The sequence below is a fragment of the Apodemus sylvaticus genome, chromosome 15 (assembly GCF_947179515.1).
Source record: "Apodemus sylvaticus chromosome 15, mApoSyl1.1, whole genome shotgun sequence".
NCBI classification, from domain to species: domain Eukaryota; kingdom Metazoa; phylum Chordata; class Mammalia; order Rodentia; family Muridae; genus Apodemus; species Apodemus sylvaticus.
This window is the reverse complement of record NC_067486.1, coordinates 1,406,403-1,426,635: the sequence shown is the minus strand read 5'-3', so window position 1 is coordinate 1,426,635 and position 20,233 is coordinate 1,406,403. Positions and strand designations below refer to the sequence as shown.

Sequence of the window (20,233 nt, the reverse complement as noted above, 5' to 3'; positions counted from 1 at the left end):
CTTACATGCAAGTACACATACAACACATACACATTATACATGAAAAGTATACAGAAGACTTAGAATCATATCCATTAGAATTAGATATATAGCACAGAGGAGTCTGCAAGGAAGTTTCCAGAATATAGTTCCCACAAGATTTTACAAACCAGAATTGTTTTCTTATGGCTGGTGTGCTTATATGTGTCATTGCTTCTATGAAATATTCCCAGGTTCTCTACAGCCCTGTGTTCAGTGGGAGGATGTTAAAGGTTAGAGCTATGTGTATTCCTGTGAGTACAGAGGGCCTGGAAAATGTCTGTATCAAGAAGAAAACTCAACAAAGGTCTTGCAAGTTTGGTAAATTGCAGGTGTATAAATGAAGCACAAAGATCTATTCTTCACCTGACTTGGGATGGAAACATAGTTTCTAGATTTGCTGTCTGAAAACAAAGGGACCCACAGGTAGATCGCTGTGGGAGAACAAAGACGGAGTGATTCCATGCCAGGCACGGAATGGCTCAGGCATGTAGCCTTCATCTGTTGGGTGTAGAAAGCATCCAGCGTCTGCAGAATGCTTTCCTGTATTGGTGAGGAAAAGTCACTGTGCAGTTTACCCTCCCTTGGATGACTCAAAGTCATAATCTACAAAACTTATATCGGCCAGTTATCTCTTAGGCATCTCAGAGACGAACGGTGACTCCTCTACTTGAGTGGATGCTGAGCTGTGTCCATGTGGAGCACCACAGAGTAGAGGCCAAGCCAAGCCTGCAGGTAGCACTGTCTTAGTATTCTACTGCTGGACAAAGCACCATGGCCAAGGCAACTTGAAAAATGAAGAGTTAGTTAGGGTTCAATATTCCTGAGGGTTGGAGTCCATGGCCATCATGGGAGGAAGCATGGCAGCAGGCAGACAGGCCTGGTGCTGGAGCAGTAGCAGAGAGTTTACATCCTTATCAGCAAGGAGAAAGCTTGGGGGGCTGGGGGGGGGGCTGAGAATGTCTTGGCCTTTTGAAGCCTCAAACCCCATCCTCAGTGACACAGCTTCCCTACCAAGGATATACATTTCCCAATCCTTCCCAAGCCGTTCCACAGACTCATTAAATACAGTCTACAGGGCCATTCTCATTCACACGCACTAAAGCACAAGGTCAAAGCCATAGCACTGTGGCCTGACACCATTGCTAGGGGAACACTGAAGCCCCTGAGCCTGACTTCTCAGAAAAGTCCAGGGGCTTTGGGGGGAAGCTAGACAACGCTGGCCAGTTGCACTGTCTCCATTTCAGGCTCAGTTAAGGGTGGCTGTATGGTTGCTCTCACCACGGCACTTATCAGAAGTAACTGATATAAATATTATTTATTAAAATGTACATCACTGAAGGTAGGGGCCAGGGCCATCATTTACAAAGATTCTGTAGAGAGAGAACTCTCAGGGTGCCAGGGTGCTTCTTCTGCTTAGCATCCCTTTGTGTGTGTGTGTGTATAAAGTCTGGTTATACACTCATGCATGTGTGTGAATAGAACATGTGTTTGTGCAGGCCAGAGGTCAACTTTTGGTGGTGGACCTTGGGATCTCTTTTATTTTTGTGAAACAGCCTGTCACAAGGACTTAGTGCTTAGCCTTTACACCAGACTGGTCAGCCCCTGGGGTCTTCCTGTCTCTATCTCTCTGTAACCATTAATTCTGCAATTACAGATACATCCCACCACCCTGCTTTTTTACCTGAGAGTTGGGGATCAAAATTCAGATCTTCAATTGCTCTGCCAACTCAAGTTCTCCCCAGATCTACATCCCTGTTCTTATTCCTGATTTTCTAGGAAACAGTGTCTCTCATTTCCCAAGAATCTGGCTCTGGCCATTGTTTGAGGAGACAGCCCTCACCTGTGCTCCTCCACACTGCAGTGTACTGTACATGGTGCTGGATTGTCCTCATCTATACTTCCCAGAACAGAACCCCGCCCTGGCACCTTCTGCCTTCCCTGGGAATTCTGTATACATGCTCGGATGGTGCATCAGATGGGGTCCTTCTCACTGGTTAAGACTGTAAATGATATCTTGCCAGTGATTTCTGGAGAACCATTTAATCCCTCTCATCAATCTTTCTAGAATTTGTTTCCTCTGTTATAAGACCTGCCTGTGTGTTTCCTGGAGTGAATGTAACATAGAGCTGAGTTGATATCAACTCACAATGTCCCTGAGCATGAGAGAGAGGAAAGCTATTTGCTGGCACAGACGACTGGTGCACAGCCTGGCTGCATGCAGCATATTCTAGCTTCTGCTGAGGCAGGAGTCCAGAACCTGACTCAGTGCATGGTGTAGAGTAGTGTTCTATTCATTCCTGCATGTTAAACAGATGAGTCGGTGATTTGGTAATATGCCAATCTGATTAGGAGTGAAAGACAAGTAATCAAACCTAAGTCTGGATTCTAGTTGGAAGATAAGAACATGGTTAGAATATTAACAATGCCAGGAAACAGGAAGGGTGAAGCAGCCAGGTCAAGCTGGGTCTGCCATATTGGAAGTGGCCTCTTGCTCAGGATGTTAGCATTTAGGAAATCAGACAAATAGGACTCAGTGCTATACAAGATGGAAGCCATGGCAGGAGGTGCCAAGATCCTCTGGCTAGATATGCCATATGCCCTAGGAGAGTGCCTACCTACTGCTGTTATTCTGATACATTAGCATAGTATTATGGTGATTCCTAATAACTTATTATTGTAGTACTTGGAGATTAGTGCATCTCTCAACCTTCATCAGAGGAATGTCTTCTTGCAGTAAATGTTGATTAACACTGGATGGTGGTGTAGAGAATGAGAGACTGAAAAAACCCTGGCCCTAAATGGGAATCTATACCATGCTCCATCCTCCAAAGGCCCAGATCATCATGGAAAGGAGAGCAGAAAGACTTTAAAAGCCAAAGGTAGTAGATAATTGTAGTGAAACCATGTTTTCTGGATGTGACCTGACAGTTGCCCATACGAATTTGTAGCATTTGGGACAGCATGCAACCAAAGCCAGACAAAATCCTAGCACAAAGTCCCATCTCCATCTGAGGAGCTAGTGGCAATAGGTAGTAGCTGCTGGGAAAAGGAGAGTCAGTTTTTGTTAAAGGTGTGGCCCCTGTTGGTAGATTACACTCTAGGGGCTGGGGGCACACCCAAGAGTACCGGTAGCACAAATTGGACTCAATGGATTTTTAAAAAAGAGGACAGGAAGTTGACTGGGACAGGAAGTGAATAGATTTGGAAGGAGTTGGGTTGGCAGGTAAATATAATCAAAATACATTATGTACAATTCCAGAGTATTAATATAATAATAAATAATTCTTTAAAAGGTTATCAGAGTTAGATATGAAAATGTGCACTTAGCTTCAGGTGATAACGCCATCTGCCTGCTTGGTTCGCTTTGAGACCAGAAGAAGACATCAGATCCTCTGGAATTTAAGTCACAAGTGTTTGTGAGCTGTAATATGGGTGCTAAGAATCGAACCTGAAACCTCTGCAAGAGAAGCAAGTGCTCCTAACCAGGGAGTCATCACTCTAGCCCCTTATATAAGACTGTTAAAAGTTATCACAATTCTTTGGGTCTTTAGTTTTCATAATAGTGTTTGAGTTATTATTAGTGTTTTGTTGTTATATAGCTGTCATCCTGAGGTTTCAATTATATGAACAGAGGGCTGTGCTGTCATCCTCCCTGGTTGGAAGGCTAGTGTCTCAGTGCATTTTGTGGGCTTTTGAGGTGGATGAATGTTTTATTAGCTCTGCTTTTAAACAGACAGAGAACAAACCTGGTTAATTTACAGATAATGTGACATGTCTGGCTATATCCAAGGTCTCTAGTGATGTTGTTTTTTGCAGATCTGAGCTGGGAGAATAGAGTGATATAGCTGTCTATTGTTAAGTAGGTGTTATGTGTACTAGAGAACAGCCTCTTTTTAAGGAGGTCTTAGTGAGAAGCAGAGCTGCGCTGAGGATCTTGTGGGGCGGGGGAGACATCATTGAGGAGCTGCGCCAGGGGACTCATAAAAGAAGATCAAATTAGAGGGCACACCATGTCCTGATTTATCTCCCCATGTTCTACATTCAAGTATGAAATCCTTTCAAGGGGGGCAAAAAAACCCACCAGACTGAAGCACAAGAAAAATGATCAGAGCTTGTGCTGCCCTCTGCTGTCCATTATTACACATAGCAGCAATGTTCTTGTCTCAAAAAGAAAAGGAACATTATTTTCTGACTAGCATCCACAGTGCTAAAAGCTGCTAAGAATGCTACTGGAGGAGAAAAGAATCTTAAGTCTCACCCAGTTATAAACCCTGTGAGCTACAAGAACACCCTACTTATGAGATATGCCCACTGAAGTAATAGCGGTACAAATGTCACTAAAATAACAAACCACGCTCCATGAGATGGGTCCTACACCTGATACAGTTGATGAGGCCAAGAACATGAGATTAGACATGTCATGGGTCCTGGAAAATGCTGTTACTGTTCTTCCAAATTAACACAGCAATGGAACCACTCCTGATGACATATTTTATACCCACAGGTCACTTCAATGTTCAACCTCCATCAGGTTGAACATCCTGATGGTGTATTTTGCCTGCATGTATGCCTATGCACCACCTGCCTGCTTGATGGAGGACAGAAGAGGACATCAGATCCTCTGGAACTTGAGTCACAGGTGTTTGTGAGGTGCTATGTGTGTGCTAAGAATCGAACCTGAGACCTTTGCAAGAGAAGCAAGTTGAACATCATCCAGCTAAATAAATAATAAATAACAGAGACTCACAACTGGACAGTGTACAGAGAGCCCTCAGCCCTAAATGGACTTTTTTTTTTTTATTAAATTCCTCCCTTCAAGGCTCAGAGATCTATGTGGGATGGGAAGAGGAAAGACTGTAAGAGCCAGAGGGGTGGATAACTCTAAGAAAACAGAGTCTTCCAGACACAACAAGGCTGAAGCATATATGAACTCACAGAGATAGTGGCAGCACACACAGTCCTGCTGCATGGATTAAAGACAGCCAAAAATCCTAGGGCAGAGAAGGGGAGGTGGGCATAAAGTCCAACCAAGAAACCATTCACAATTACATCTTCTCAGAAAGCAAAAGTCCACATTCTTTAGTGTAGTGCCACTGGATATATCAACCACAGAGCTTCCCCCCGCCCCCCGCCGTGTGTGTGTGTGTGTGTGTGTGTGTGTGTGTGTGTGTGTGTGTGTGTGTGTGTATGTGTGGTCTTGAGAATCTGGGGGGGAGTTAGGGAAGTCAAAGAATATACTCAATATAGTCTATGAAAATTTTTTTAAAATAAACAAGACTTAAGAAACTAAAGAAAGGAAAAATTCTTTCAGCAATTAATAGTTTTTTGTTACTTCTGTATGAACATGGACTAACAGGTAATATTTATAAAGCTTCACCCTCTCATCTTGACCCATAAAGACATCATTAATTATCTTTGTTTTAAACAAGCAGGCCATGGACATTCACAGTAAGGCAGAGGCGCGGCTGTAGAGATGGAGCAAGGCACTTTCAGTTTGCTCCACTTCAATGCAGGCATCATGGGACTGCTGCCCCTTCCTACAAAACTTGGCACCTTGTGACCACCACATTTTTATACCTGTAGTGAGATTTTTTCTCCTTTTTCATTTTTTGAGACAATATCTTCCTATATATCCCAGGTAGCCTTGAATTTATGATTCTCCTAGCTCAGACTCTCTCTGGTGCTGGAATTGTAGGCATATATCACATCACCAGCTTTTTATTTTGTGTGTGTGTGTGTGTGTGTGTGTGTGTACACATGTGCATACCCTCACAGGGCAAAGGTCAACCTTCAGTGTTAATCCTCAAGTGCAATCTACTGTCCATGTAGATTTCTTAAGTCAGAACCTTTCATTGGACTTAGGACTTGCTGGTTTGGCTAGCTGGCCAGCCAGTGAGCCCCAGGGACATGCCTGTCTCTGTCTCTCCAACACAGAGATTACAAGCATGTTCTGTGATGCTTATCTTTTTTATATGGCTTCTCAAGATTGATCTGGTGTCCTTGTGCCTTGGCAAATATTCTACTGAGAGAGCTACTTCTCTCGGCCCTGTTGTGTATTCATAAAACTTTTAGCACATATGTACTATAAGCAACTATTACTAAGCCAGACTGGCATTCACATTTAGAGGCGTGGAGCAGTCTGAGGAAGTGAGAGTCAGTTGGGGGTGTTCTCTGAGCTCTGCCAGTATCCTTCAGCTTGCTGCAAATGGCTGAATGAATGAATGGGAGGATAGGGTGGAAATAGCAAAGCAGTTTGAGTGGACAGTGAGTGTTCTGCCCGTCAGAGATAATTTTCTCTCTTTTGCAGACTTATAAACACGTTAGGGCCAATGCTAAAGTCAGGAGCTGTGGTGATGCTGTTCATGTCCTACCCTCACAGAGAAACACAATGACAAGAAAATATTCTGTTCCCTCATGCTAGAAGTCCAGCTTTGCTCTCTGAGATTTGAGGGAGGGGCTCAGTGGCTGGTAAAAGCATACTTGACAGATAAAGAACCCACAGTTTGGATTCCAGCTCCAATAGTCCTGGATTTGATCCTGTACTCCAGGGCAGAGGTGGGTGGCAGTGCACACAGGACACACTCATGATTATCTCAGCAGGGGTTGCAGCTGCCCTGGTCACACATAAGTCCCCTGGCTCCTACCCACTTGTGCTGTTTCCACATCAGACCTCAGGTTCAATACTCCAAGAGAGTTTAGATTTGGGAAAGACATCCCTTTAATGAAAGGACTAGTAAATGAATTGGTGATATCCTTCAGTCTTATGGAGGAAGGCAGTTCTGACCCTTGCCTTGAGACATTAGGTTCCATGAAAACTAGCCAGTTGCAATGGGACAAAGGCTATAGGATTTTGGTTCAGGTCCATAGGAAGAGAACATAGTTCCCATCTTCAGTTCCTGCTCTGACTCCCCTCTGTGATAGACAGTGGCATAGTAGTATAAGTCAAAGAGCCATTTTCCTCCCCAAGTTCCTTTTAGCCAGGGTGCATACAATAGAAACCCCACGAGGATACTGTAGCACACAGACTCAATCAGACTGGCTGTCCACTAAGTTCCAAAGATAAGAGTATTTCTGCCTCTCCAGAGCTGGAATTATTTGTGCTGCCATGCCTGGCTTTTTTTGTGGGTGCTGGGGACCAAACTTCAGGCCCCTGTGAGTGACAAAAACACAGCTGAATCACTTCCGTAGCCTGACTACATGCTTTTAAGTTTTATGCCAGGATCAGGAGACACAAAGATGGATTAGGCATGATTCCTTCATTTTGACAGCGCCTTAAAATCTCCATGTAAACATTGTAAATCTGAATTGCTATTTTTATATTTTCCTTTCTCCCAAATTCCCTCTTTTTCTGATATGCCTTGATGTCTGCCCACGGAAGCTGATAGTTAATAGTTACTACCCAGCATCATAAACAGTAGTAATAATAAGTAGCCCAGTCTTAAATGGTGTGTATTCTGACCTCGGTGCCTTCGTGGAAGTCATAGGTCCCCACTGCCTTGCACAGCAGGGGTAGTCCTGTAGTGCTTTCTCAGTGTGGGACAGGGCAGGGAAGGAGGGCGGACAGGAGCATGTGGGGGAGAAGGACAGAGGACATTTAATGTGGAGCCTAGCAGTGCACTCAATAGGTGCTGTCCTCTGACTATCAATTAAGGCACAATTACAGCCTATGCACTTGGATTTTGATAAGCTGCTGGCAGTGCCTGGGAAGCTGCCAGATAAACAATGGCTCCAGGAGAGCGACCGCATCCCGCATAATAAAGCAGGAGTCTTCTGGAGTGAGGTGCAAATGAGGACTTTGCTTTGCATGTGGAGACAACATGACAAGAAAAACCACCAAGAAGGCCGAGTGGGAGGGAGACAAGGGAAGAGGAAGAGCATCTGCAGCAAGGTCCTGTGAGAGGCTGGGAAAGCAACTGGTTATTCGCCACTTACGGTGGGGTAGGGGTGGGAGCAGAACACTGTGTACTTCCGAATGATGCCGTTCAGCTTCAGGGGGGGCAGCCAGGACACGAAGACCATGGAGGCCGAGGCTGCTGCTGCCTTGACACCGGCAGGAGGACCTGGAACTGGAAAATCCAGGGTTAGTCACAGGGTAAAATGTAGCCTCCCGTGGCTGCCAGGTGACACTCCCTCCTCCAGTGACTGTTCAGTGGCCTAGCCCCCCTCCAGGATCAGCTTTTTGAAGACCAGTGTCTAGGGTCTCAGTGTGTCCTCATAACTGAACCATATCCATACATTGAGCCCTAACTCTGGTGATTCCAGATGTCACTGCTTGGAGATGGGATCTTTAAAAAAGGCAACCAAGGCACTCTTCATAGAGTGTCCAGCCACTTGGGATATCTACATCACTTTCCTCAAGGCTTGAGGAAAATTGGGAAAGACAGAGAGAAAAGAACATAAGACCTGGCAGATGGGCTGGGGGGCCCTTATAAAAGGGACTAGAGGTGAGAGACAGTGAATGTCAGAATCCTTTGAAGTGTCAAAATCTTCCTGTCCTCAAGTGAACTATCATGCTATGAAGGGGGATGAGGGTAGGGTGGGAGTTGGGGATGAGGGTGGGAGCGAGGGTTGGGGCTGAGGGTCAGGCTAAGGGTTGGGGCTGAGAGGGTTGGTTGCAGATGAGAGTGAGGGTGGGGTGAGAGTGAGAGCAAGAGTGAGGGTTGGGGATGAGGTTGGAGAGAAGGGTGAGGATGAGGGTGAGGGTGGGGTAAGAGTGGGAGTAAGGTGAGGGGTTAAGAGCATGACAGGATACACAACGCTGGTTGTTTATTGGCTCACACCAGCTGCACAGGCACACCCTATATTCTGAGGTCTTAGAATTCTAGGCAGGGCTGATATACTCACAGGGCACAAAGCCTCCAGTTCCTATTGAAAGGCAACATGGTTGTTGGTTGTGTGAACACACACACACACACACACACACACACACACATGCACACCCCACACACTCCATCTTTAAGTCTACCAAGATACAGACACATGCATAGGCATACTCTCCATGATGGTCTGAATGAGAAATATCCCCTAAAGCTCACTGTTTAAACACCTTGGCTCTCAGTTGGTGTCTCTGTTTAGAAAAGTTGTAGAATGTTAGGCGGGCAGGCTTGCTGGAGGGAGCACATCACTTTGAGAGCTTTTGTAGTTTGGGCAAATAAGAGGGTGTGTTATAGTTCACACATCCTCTCTTCTCCCTCTCTGCTCATTGTATGATCAGTCAGTTTCCTGGTCCTGCACTGTAGATTCCCTGACCGCTGGTTTGCCTTCCTCATGTCAGACTCCATTTCTTTCTGAGGCCATAAACCAAAACAAACCCTGTCTTTCTTAAGAGGCCTTTGTCAACAGGTTTTTATCATAGCAATGGAAAAGCTCTCGATATTTTGGGGGCTACACGAAGCTCATGGGATGGGTGGTCATGGGGTTTCCAGATTTTCATGTTCATCTTTTTATTTTTTTATTTTTATTTTTTTACTTTCGTTCAGTTTTACCTTCATCTTTCTCACCAGAGGAACGCTTCCCATGCCACGTGGGGTGGACACAGAGGTCACACATCCCATCTACCGTTGGCCCCAGACAAACATGCATTAATGATATGCTTAGTAAATATTTAAATTTAAACAGAGCTGGCTCTCTATATACATTGACTGTGTTTACTTTTTCACAGAGGGATGGAGGCCGAGTCCAGTGCATGACTCGGAATGAAAATAGCTACTGAAAATTAATACATCATGTTCTGTTTGTGTTCTCTCCTGCCATGGCTATGCTTGAATTGTAGTTTGGGCAAATAAGAATATTGAGATTCCACAAATGTTTTAGAGTTCAGAATTCATTGTCCTCAAAAGAATGAAGCCTCACTGCAAGTCACTTCTTATGCTCCTGCAGCAACGGCAGATGTGTATGCTTTGAGCTAAGGGTCCTGATTCAACAATTCTCACCCCTAAGATGACAGTCACAGACACAGAACTACCATTTATGGATCTGAAGCTTGGACCTTTAGAATGACCACATGTCTACCACAGGCCTGAGAACATGTCTATGAGCTTAAAAATCTTAGAGACTGAGAAACTAGACAAGAGAATTGTTTTCTAAACAGGTACCCTGTGCAAACACCCATTTATATTAGGTACTGGGTTTTTGATGGTAGTTGGCATGCATCCTACTGTGCTGAATAGATTTTGGTCTACTTGACACAAACAAGAGCCATGCGTACGAGGGAACTTCAACTGAGAAAATGCCTCCATCAGGTTGGCCTGTGGGGAAGACCGTGTGGAAATTTTCTTGATCAGTGATCAATGCAGGACAGTACAGCCCACTGTGAACAGTGCTGCCCCTGGGCGGGTTATATAAGAAGGTAAGCCATGAGAAGCAGGCAGGTAAGTAGTACTCTTTGTGGCCTCTGCTTTATGTCCTGCCTCCAGGTTCCTGCCCTGGCTTCCCTCAACAACGGAATGTGATTTGGAAACGGAAATAACCCCTCTCTTCCCCCAGCTGCTTCTGGGATTCTGTTATCATAACAGAAAGCGAACTAGGGCACTGCCATTTCTACATTACTGAATCTTTTTTGTTTCCTTATTTCTATCCAGTCTTTGCTCATTTCATTTTGAAATGGCAACTGATCTTAAATACTGACATTCAGTTCCTGGCTCCCTTTGTCCCACGGCACCAGGATGAGAGGAATTTTCTACCCTCCTCCACAGGGCCTTGGTGGGTTGTCCATATCCTATCATTTCCCCACACATTACCTGTACCAGATATAAAAGCAGAGATCAGTGGATAGGTGGGTTAGACCTTAGGCCTCAGGGTCAAAACTACAGTTTCTAAAACTGGATGACTAATTAAAAATTGATTCCAAATTTCTAGTTGACAAGAGCTGCAGAGAGCCTTCCCTTTCTTTTGGATTTCCCTACATTTTTCATGAAAAAATGCTGATGTCAAATCTTATGTTGCAGATCAATCTTTTTCTTAAATAATAATTCCAGAGATATCTGTATCATCAGTGACTGATGGGGAAAATATTCCTCCTGCTCTGAGGGAGGAGAGAGCAAAGAATAAATGTGTGGTGAGGGGGCAGCAGCCTTCTGTATGTCAGTGTGAGGTATGGTTACTTCACTTCTGTTTCCACACATTGATCATTATGGCTTGAGATCTGTAGCAACTGGGTTCCCTGTTGTTCTGAGAAAGTAAGATGCTTGGAGTCCTGTGGATAGCAGGGCACAGAACCTGCGTCACATCCATACACCTCTCTACCATGACTTACAATTAAACAGCATCTCTTCTCATTCAGAATAGCATTGTGGATGCCTTAAGACATGAGCAACTCCTTCAGGACACTGCATTTTGATTTCATATTTTCTGAAATGAGCCAAAGTCTTTGAGTAGAACTGGCCAACAGCTGTGTGTCTTTGCAGAAGAATGGCTTGTGTGTTCTAGAGAAAACTAGATCAAGTGACCACTGTGCACACAACTCAATGTAAGGAGGCCTGGAGAGTTGGAGGCCCTACAATACCATAGGGGTTGGGTGGATGGGATTGTGGATGAGACAGCTGGGCCTGGCTCCCTGAGAGGAGTACAGGGCAGAGGGAGTGGATCTCTCTGGATGTCTGCTGATCAGGATGATACAGACAGGGGGTAAGATGGAGGGGAAGGACAGGTACCATTCTTGCATCTAAACCTGAGTCCCAAGGTTTGCTTCTGGGACACATGTGGGCTGGAATGGAAGAACAGCATGCTTGGGGCCCATGCAGCTGAGAGAGCAGAGACACCAAACTTTGCTACTACCAGTTGGTGACATAATGGGCCACAGAGAGGGCTCTCCTTCCTAACCTGCCCCACTGCCTGGGGAAGAAGATGAAGAAGTTTAGATTGAGTCTACACAGTGCTTAGATGCTGCACTGTCTGGGGTCCATGTCTGGGTGCTCTGGAAAGCTTCTTGGGTATCTAACTGATACTTGTTACTTCTTTCTTCACAGAGTAACTACCTTGCTCACTGCTGCTCTGCTGTGCACTAAAGCCGCCTACGCTGCTCCTCAAACAGCCTGGACAAGAAAACGGGGGGGGGGGGGACGGGGGGATATTAAAATAATAAAACCTGCCTTCCAGCTTGTATGAAGTGCCAAGGACTGGTCTGGAGCCAGATGGGAGTTAAAACCTACTTAGTCAGCATGGGTCCTTGTAAGAATTCATAAAGAAAAGTCATGAAGTGTTGAATTCAAGCCTTTCTGATGAAATCCAACTCATGTGGAGTAAAACTTAGGCCAGTGCACAACTTTGAAGCCAAAAAGCTGACCCTGGAAGTAAGTGAAGTTATTAGAAGAGAGCACAAAACAGTGCAGCAGTGGGCATGAGGGCCCTGGGATAAACAAACAATGAAAAAAAGAAAGAGCTAGAGAAGAAGGAGGGAGAGATAGAGAGGAGGGGGGAGAAAGAAAGAAAGGGAGGGAGGATGGGGAGGAAGAGGAGGAGATGGGGGAGGGAGAGGAGGAAGAAGAACAGGAATTTATGGGAAATAGGGTTGATAAACGGCTATATCAAGCAAGGTAGCTAGCTCAAGGTGGAGGGCCTGACTCATTCTGGGCTACGTGGAAGGGCAGGGGTGACTGGAATGAACAAGGTCAAGAGTAGACTGATGGCAAAGGTCAAAGGTCAAAGCTGAGCTCTCCAACCTGCCTTCCCTGTGTGGCTTCAGTCCAGGTGTGAGGTTCCTGTGTATCGGGACATCTTGGATTTGAACTCCCCACTCAGTGCCCACCCTATGTCTCACCATCCTCCTTGGTACGGGTAAAGATCTGCTCACTCCGGACGCCATCCCCTGCACGGGTGAAGGCCAGCACCTGGATACTGTAGTTGGTGTATTTTTCTAGTCCATCCAACTCCAAGGAAGGCTGCGTGGTGGTGACGTTCTTAATCTCGCCCAGCTCTGGAGGACAAAAATCAGAAGACAGGATCTCATTACCAAGCTGATCACGCTCTCCAGCCGCGGCTGTCCTACCTTGTCACACAAAGTATAGGGAGAATCATGCAGAAGTGTCATAGGGCACCAGTGTCATGGACCATTTGAGAACAAAATTCATTAGACATCAATATGTCTGAAAATTGACGTGGGGAACAGTAATCCATTCTTGGTAAATCAGATTTCAGCATCAGGGTGTCAGTCTTAGAAGGTCTCACACTAGTAAATGCCACTGGGTACCTAACCAGTGACCTGTCTGTATACCTAATGGCTGTTCACTGTGAAACTTCTGCAAAATGAGGATTCCATAATGTATATATATATGTGTGTATATGTGTATATGTGTGTATGTGTATATATGTATATATGTATATGCATGTATGAATGTATAGTCATTCATTCTTGATTAATGATTGGTGTGGGAGGGACAATTGTAGCATGGGTAGTGCCATCCTGGGCAGATGGTCCTGATGCCCAAAAAAAGCAGGCTGATTAAGCCATGAGGAACAAGCTAGTTAGCAGTGTTCCTTCTCTAAGGTTATTTGACTTCCCTTCATGATGGACTATAAACTACATGCTGAAATAGACCCTTTCCACCCCAAATTGCTTTTCATGAGGGTTTTATCCTAGCATGTAGTTTGACATGTGTATAGGCATGCATGTGTATGGAGTACACATGTCCATATATGTCCATTGATGTCTGGAATCATCCCTGTTCATGCTTTCATCATATTCATTGAGGCAGGGCTACTCAATCAAACTCAGAACTCAATGATATACCCTGACCTTGCTAGTCAGATTGCCTTGGCTTCTGCTGTCTATGATTAAAGTTACAAGTGGGTCACCATGCCTTCTGGCATTACATTGGTTATGGGCATTCGGACTCTGGTCCTCACACTTGTATGGTGAATGCTATAACAACTGAGCCATCTCTAAGGTGCATCATTTATATTTTTAAAATTCTACAGTAGCATATGCAGAGATTAGGAACCCAAGGTAATTTCAAATACCTGATCTCAGATACTCTCCATAAGAAATTCCAGCGCTAGCCTATATCATTGACTATAGTTACCTTAGCGTCCATAATATTACCAGAATGTAGTTGGCTTCCACAACTGAGCCTGTATCTTGGAAAACAAAAAACGCAGCAACCGTGAGGTCTGTGACTGTTGGTCTGTGAGGGGTGACAGACAAACAAGGGCTGGTGGTAGTCTGTGTATCAGGATCTCAAGGTGTATTTGCTCAGCCACACTGAGTTACCCTTGACCATGTGTGCATGCCTCAATATGACTGAACAGACATGTAATGAGATTCTTGCTGGGGCTGATCTGAAGACTTGGCACACTCCTCACCTCACCTAGAGTGAACTCTTCTCTGTGTCACCATCCAAGTGACAGGTGATGTGTGAGAACCTTGGTTTGTGCTAAATCTGCCTGACTTTCCTGAGTGGGATTCAAGAGTGCTATTCAGAGATGGAACACCGTGCCTCCACATCGGGCACATGGCACGTGGCAACTGAAAGCAATTGGAATGATGTGGCAAGTGTCTACACAGTTGATGACCCTGAGTTTAGAAGCCAGCGCCTTCCAGAGTCAGTGGCAGAGCATAACAAGGAGGCCTGCGATCTGCTTGCCCTGGGCCAGATGGCTGTGAGCAGGGTATTTGGCACCATGTAACTGCTCTTACTGAGGGAGGGCTGAGGTGTGAGACAGGGGCCCAGCAGACTCTCGCTGGGTAGCTGGCTACAGTGGAGGATACCTTTCATATGTTCCAAAAGCATTGAGAGCTGTGGTCTTGATCTCTTGTCTCAATAGAGGTGGGGACATGCGAGGCCAGTCTCCTCAGGTGCAAGCCCTGCCCATAGGATCAAGATGGATAAACCGAGCCAGATAAACAGTCCATGACTCCATAGCCATCATTTGACCGGCAGGGAGTTAAAGGACAGAAAAGCAATACATTGCCAGAAGTCAAGGCCAGGATCCATGAGAGCCTGGGCTGTGGAGGCAGGGTACGTGGCTTTACATCCACCACACAAAATTGTGAATACTGGGTCCTGGGAGACAGGAGGGAGATGGGAGATGGGACCAGAAGTATGTATGTGTTGTCCAGAGGTTATGTGCTTTGGGTTTCTGCAGCATGTTGTCCAAAAGATTCCCACCCAAAGGGTCATATATCAAGAGTGGGGAGTATGTGTAGAGGGCACAAGTAACACCTATGTAATACCCATGTCCAGGGCATATGTACTACCCATGTATAGGCACATGTAATACAGGTGTACAGGACATAAATGCAATAGCTGTGAAAAGGATATGTCATGTGTGTGCTGGGTTATGATATTTGTGTTGTATGGTAACTGCAGTGTTAATACTGAGTAGAGGTGTATTTGGCATTTGTAGCATATAATGTGTGTATGGTATGTGTGATGTATGTTTTGTGATGTAAATTGTGAGCTTAGTAATGTAAATTGTGGTATGTGTAGTGTACATGGATATATGGTATATTTGTATTTGTGGTATGTATAGTGTATATGGTATATATGTTATGTTTGGTATTTGTGGTGTGTACATGTGTTGTGTGGTGTGTGCATGTGTTATTTGGTGTGTGTGGTGTGTGTTTAGTGGTGTGTCTTGTATGTGTATTGTGGTGTGTCTGGTGTGTATAGTGTATGTATGTGATATGTGGCATATATAGCCTACACGTGTGTATAGTATATAATATGTTAGGAGTGTGTGTGGTATGTATATGTGTAATATATAGATATATTATTATATATGTGGTATGTGTGTGTAGGTGTAATGTATATGATTTTATATACATTGCATGAGGTGTATGTGGATGGGGTATGTATATGTGTGTATAGTATATGATATGTTGGGAGTATGCATGGTGTATATATCTGTAATGTATTATATATACATATATGTATGTATGTATATATACACACACACATATATATATATATATATATAACATGTAGTATGTGTGTGAAGTATGTATACGTGCATAATATATATATATATAATGTATATATGTGTTATGTGTGTGTTGTATGTAGTGTGTAGTGTGTTCATATTTGATACACATGTGTGACATGTTCTCTAGGTCTGGCTAGGTCAGGCTTTTCTCTTCTCTCTCCACGCTCAGGGTTTGTGGAATCCAGGAAGGTTGGGTAAGAGATTGTGGAGTAGGTACTACGATACCCAATGATCACATGGAGTGCCCTAATAACCAGAAACGCTATTTCTTAGAGGTGGTCCTTGAGCAGTGTTTTAATTTCTGATCATTTCTTTATTTTTTGGAAGCCATGGAGAAAATATCTGTAGTAGACAGTAACCACACTGATTTGGCCCTGATTCTGTGAGTAGAAAGAACCATCCTTAAGACCTATGTTTAATGATGTGTGACCATTCAAACTTCAAAGCTTGGTAAGTATAAAGACACCTCACAGTGTATAGAACAGTCTCATGTGCTACACAGTTGAACTGGATGACCATAGACATCACATCATTCATTTTATTACCCTACACTATGCTTTTTTTTTAAGCTTTCATTTGTGTGAGAACTTCTATAGTTAACTCTTGCTTCTGCCACCATTTCGTGTATGGCTTCTGCTGGCTTGGTCTGCATGCATTAATATCCTGCCCCCGTTCATTAGTCCGGAGCCCCTGAGCAGGCCCTGCCATCTCTCATCTCCCATCTCGGCCTAGCGCAGATGATCAGTTAATTGGGGTTTGCTGTGGATCTGCCATGTCTCTCTAGGCTGTCTCCCAATGCAGGCTAGTGTAGGAAGCATGAGATTCCACTCTAAAAGAAACAAGACCTGGCAGTCAATTCTGGAAACACATCCCTTAGAACATACACAGCATCACAATGTGACATTGTGAGTAACATCATGACTCAGCAGAAGGCAGCATTTGCTATTGTGTCTGTCTTCACTCCTTAATGTAGTAACAACAGTAGAGACCTCTGTAGCTGTGAGGCCCCAGTGTACCTCACTGTGTAGGGATGGGGCCTGGTTAGCAGAACAGATCTGGTGGTCCTGAACTGAAGTACTATAGACTCCACTACTTGGGCTCTTTATCCTACTCAGAGGAAAGCAAGAAATGCAGTCTGCACCCAGGCATGGAGGCTAAAGGGTGCTCCATGGCAGAGGGGCGGCAGGAAGAAAGGAGGCAGGATATAAGGGGACAGGAAAGGAGAGGCATGAGGAGAGGAGGTGGGAAGGAAGAGGAAGGGAAAGAGGGAACAGGAAGTGAAGGACAGGAAGGGGAAGTAGGAAGTAAGGTGCAGAAAGAGAGGCACACAAGAATTGACAGACAGGAAGAGGAGAGGATGGAGGTGAGAGGTAGGAAGAATGGGGACAGGAAGTGAGGTGCAAGAAGAAGGAAGGGAAGGGGCAAGAAGGGAGGCAGGAAGAGAGACTCATAGTGGGTTCAGGGGCCAGGGCATAGGAGTATACTAGGAATGGAGAGCTGGGAAAGATATGTGCACTGGCTAAACAGTTTTAGACTTAGTGGCTCCTCATGGGGACAATGACACGCCTCTTAAGGTGTTCTGACATTTTCCCTGGAGTCCTCACACACTTCTACTATAAATATGTAATGTTCCTTTGCTGGAATCTACTCAGAATAAAGGGCCAACATTTAAGGGCACATGCTATGTAGAACATTCCAGATGAGTGGTTTTCAATCTTCCTCATGCTGTGACCCTTTGGTACAATTCCTCATGCTGTGATGATCTGGACCATAAGATTATTTAGTTGCTACTTTATAACTGTAATTTTCCTAGCTACTATTATAAATTATAATGCAAATATCTGATACATGGCCATCCCAAAGGGGTCATGACCCACAGGTTGAGATCCACTGTTCTAGATAGAGTTTGGTTATTGAAGCTGCCTGCAGTTTTGACACACTCATAATGTAGAAAATACAATCATGTCTGATTCCCCACCTGCCACTCTCTAGTCTGCTTCATGCTGCTCTTTAAAAGGCATGTGTGTATACAGGCTCAAGCGTCAGGTGTGTGAAGAAAGAGGGTAGCGTTCAAAGACATCCCCGATGTCCCCCTACAACCCTACTTCACCCTAAGGATGGGGTCTGCAGACTGTGCATCCCCCCTGTGCCCTCTTACCTCCGTCTATGAGGTTGGCCCAGTAGATGACCCTGAACCCCTGGAGAATCCCGTTCAAGGCCTCCTTGGACAGCGTGGACCAGGAGATTGAAATGCTTTCTGGTGAGGTTGCTATGGCTTGGACATTTTCGGGAGGGTAGCTGGGTACTGAAATGAAACAATTATAACCTGTGATCACTGCGTGGGTGGTGTCATCAAAGCAAATATGCAGCTAACTTACTATTCTAGCACACAAAGCAGAATGTACTCAGTCTCACAAGGGAAAGAAAAAAATAATTGGTGCAATCTCCACGGGAATATTGCAACCTTTTTAAGTGTCTAGGGGCCACACAGTTGTCATGGAGGGCATCACAGCTTCCCCGCCCTCTCAGCGGTCCACTTTCAGGAATATGTCCCAGACTTGAGCTGAACGTCCGTCAAGCCCTAATGCTGAGGAGGTCACTGGGTCTCAGCTTTGTGCTCCCACCGCCACGACAAGCTCCTGTTTTCTGTTACATTTCATGCATACCGCATTTTCCCTCATCTAATAAGCCTGAGCATGGATTAGAAGGCCATTGGAAAATGTGGGAGAGAAGAAATATAACCACAGGGCTTCCCTACCTCAGGTCTGAAGCCTCCCTTTTAGGAACATTGTGTTTTGTTAGAGGCAAGGGAGACAATGATATTAATATATTCTATTACATATATTAATATTATAAATATATATATAATAGTATATGCTATTTATTCATTGACTGATAGGGTCACACTATGCAGCTCTGGCTGGCCTGGAACTTTTCTGTAGACCAGGCTAACCTCAAATTCAGAGACCCTGCCTTTGCTTCTTAGTTTTTGGAAATGATGGTGCCCACCAGCACTCCCAGATTATATACTATTTTAAGTACTGACTGTATGTCAACGTTAAATGTTGGAGAGAGGAGGGGGGCCAATTATTAGCTGAAACTAAGTCATCAAAGCACAAATGGATACAGAAATAACCACTCCTGATGAATGTGGAGATGGAACATTCACATCTTGCAGGTTCTATTTATTTAAGCCTTCTCTGGTCTGTGATTAAATGACACATTGGGTCATTTAAATGGCAGCGTGCTGACTTAACTCCACCATGTGTGGAGCCTTTTGGACTGGAGGGTTCACTGTCATCACACACTATTGGGCTCTTTCCCTGCCTTAAGGAAGTGCCCGTGAATTCATCTCGGTCACTAGGGGGCGCATCATCACTGTGGGATCTGCGCCAGAAAGTCTGGGTCTCTTCAGAGGTTTTCTCTGGCCACAGAATGCTTGGGAACATAAAGCAATCATCAGGGAGAGGTAATAATGAAAATTATAATAATATACAGAAATATTCTAAAAGTTCTTGGTACTAATTTCAGGGAAAGACTTGGATTTCTGCTCTCTGGATGGCAATGGTGTGGGTTTTACAGGTTCAAAGCCCACTCTTGCATTCAAAAAGCAAAGAGGAAGATTCTGGAGTGCATTTGGGCTTTTGGGTGCATATCCGTTCAGGGCAGGAATGAACTGATGTGACAGGTTAGATATTTAGGTCAAGCAACAGGGAGCTGGGCTGCAGGCCACGGAGAGCAAGAATACCACAGACTACAGGTGCCCAGACCTACCGTCCTCCAGGGTGGTGGTAATTATCTCCTGAGAAGAAGGTCCTGTGCCAGCCCGGTTGCAGGCCTGTACCACCAGGCCATACTGGGTGAACTTATTCAGGTTGTCCAGGGTGTACACTTCGCTGTCCCCGGTGGTGTCGATACTGATGATGTTGAACTGGAAGTTGCCCCCTGTGCTGTACTCCCGGTAGCCTATTTGGTAGCCACGTATGATCCCATTTTGTAAATGTTTCTTGGGAGCCTAAACAGGAAAGAGAAGAATATATTCAGGAAAACGGATGTGGGAGAACCATAATGTGCAAAGCAAGTTAGGAAAAAATAAAGCCAGATGATAACACAGGGGCGAGTGGCAGAAGCTGTAACTCCTGCACACTTTCCTCATGGCTGAAACTGAGGCCGGCACCTAGCCCTAACGGCGGGACTGTGTCTCCTTTATATTGATCCCTGTAAGCCAGTGATAGGCACTGTTGGAAATTAACAGCTGTAACCAATAATAGACATATAATAAAATTGTCAT

General features: G+C 44.8%; 1 protein-coding gene across 1 annotated transcript in view; it reads right to left on the bottom strand.

Annotated features, from left to right (window-relative positions):
* Positions 1–20,233, bottom strand: part of Dscam (DS cell adhesion molecule) — a 690,093-nt gene that overhangs the window by 76,951 nt on the left and 592,909 nt on the right. Inside the window, exons 19-22 of the mRNA XM_052159081.1 lie at positions 19,717–19,957; positions 18,101–18,247; positions 12,779–12,934; positions 7,954–8,087 (exon numbers count right to left, since the gene is read on the bottom strand). Of these exons, the coding sequence (XP_052015041.1) occupies positions 7,954–8,087; positions 12,779–12,934; positions 18,101–18,247; positions 19,717–19,957 (678 nt within the window). The remainder of the gene's footprint in view (positions 1–7,953; positions 8,088–12,778; positions 12,935–18,100; positions 18,248–19,716; positions 19,958–20,233) is intronic.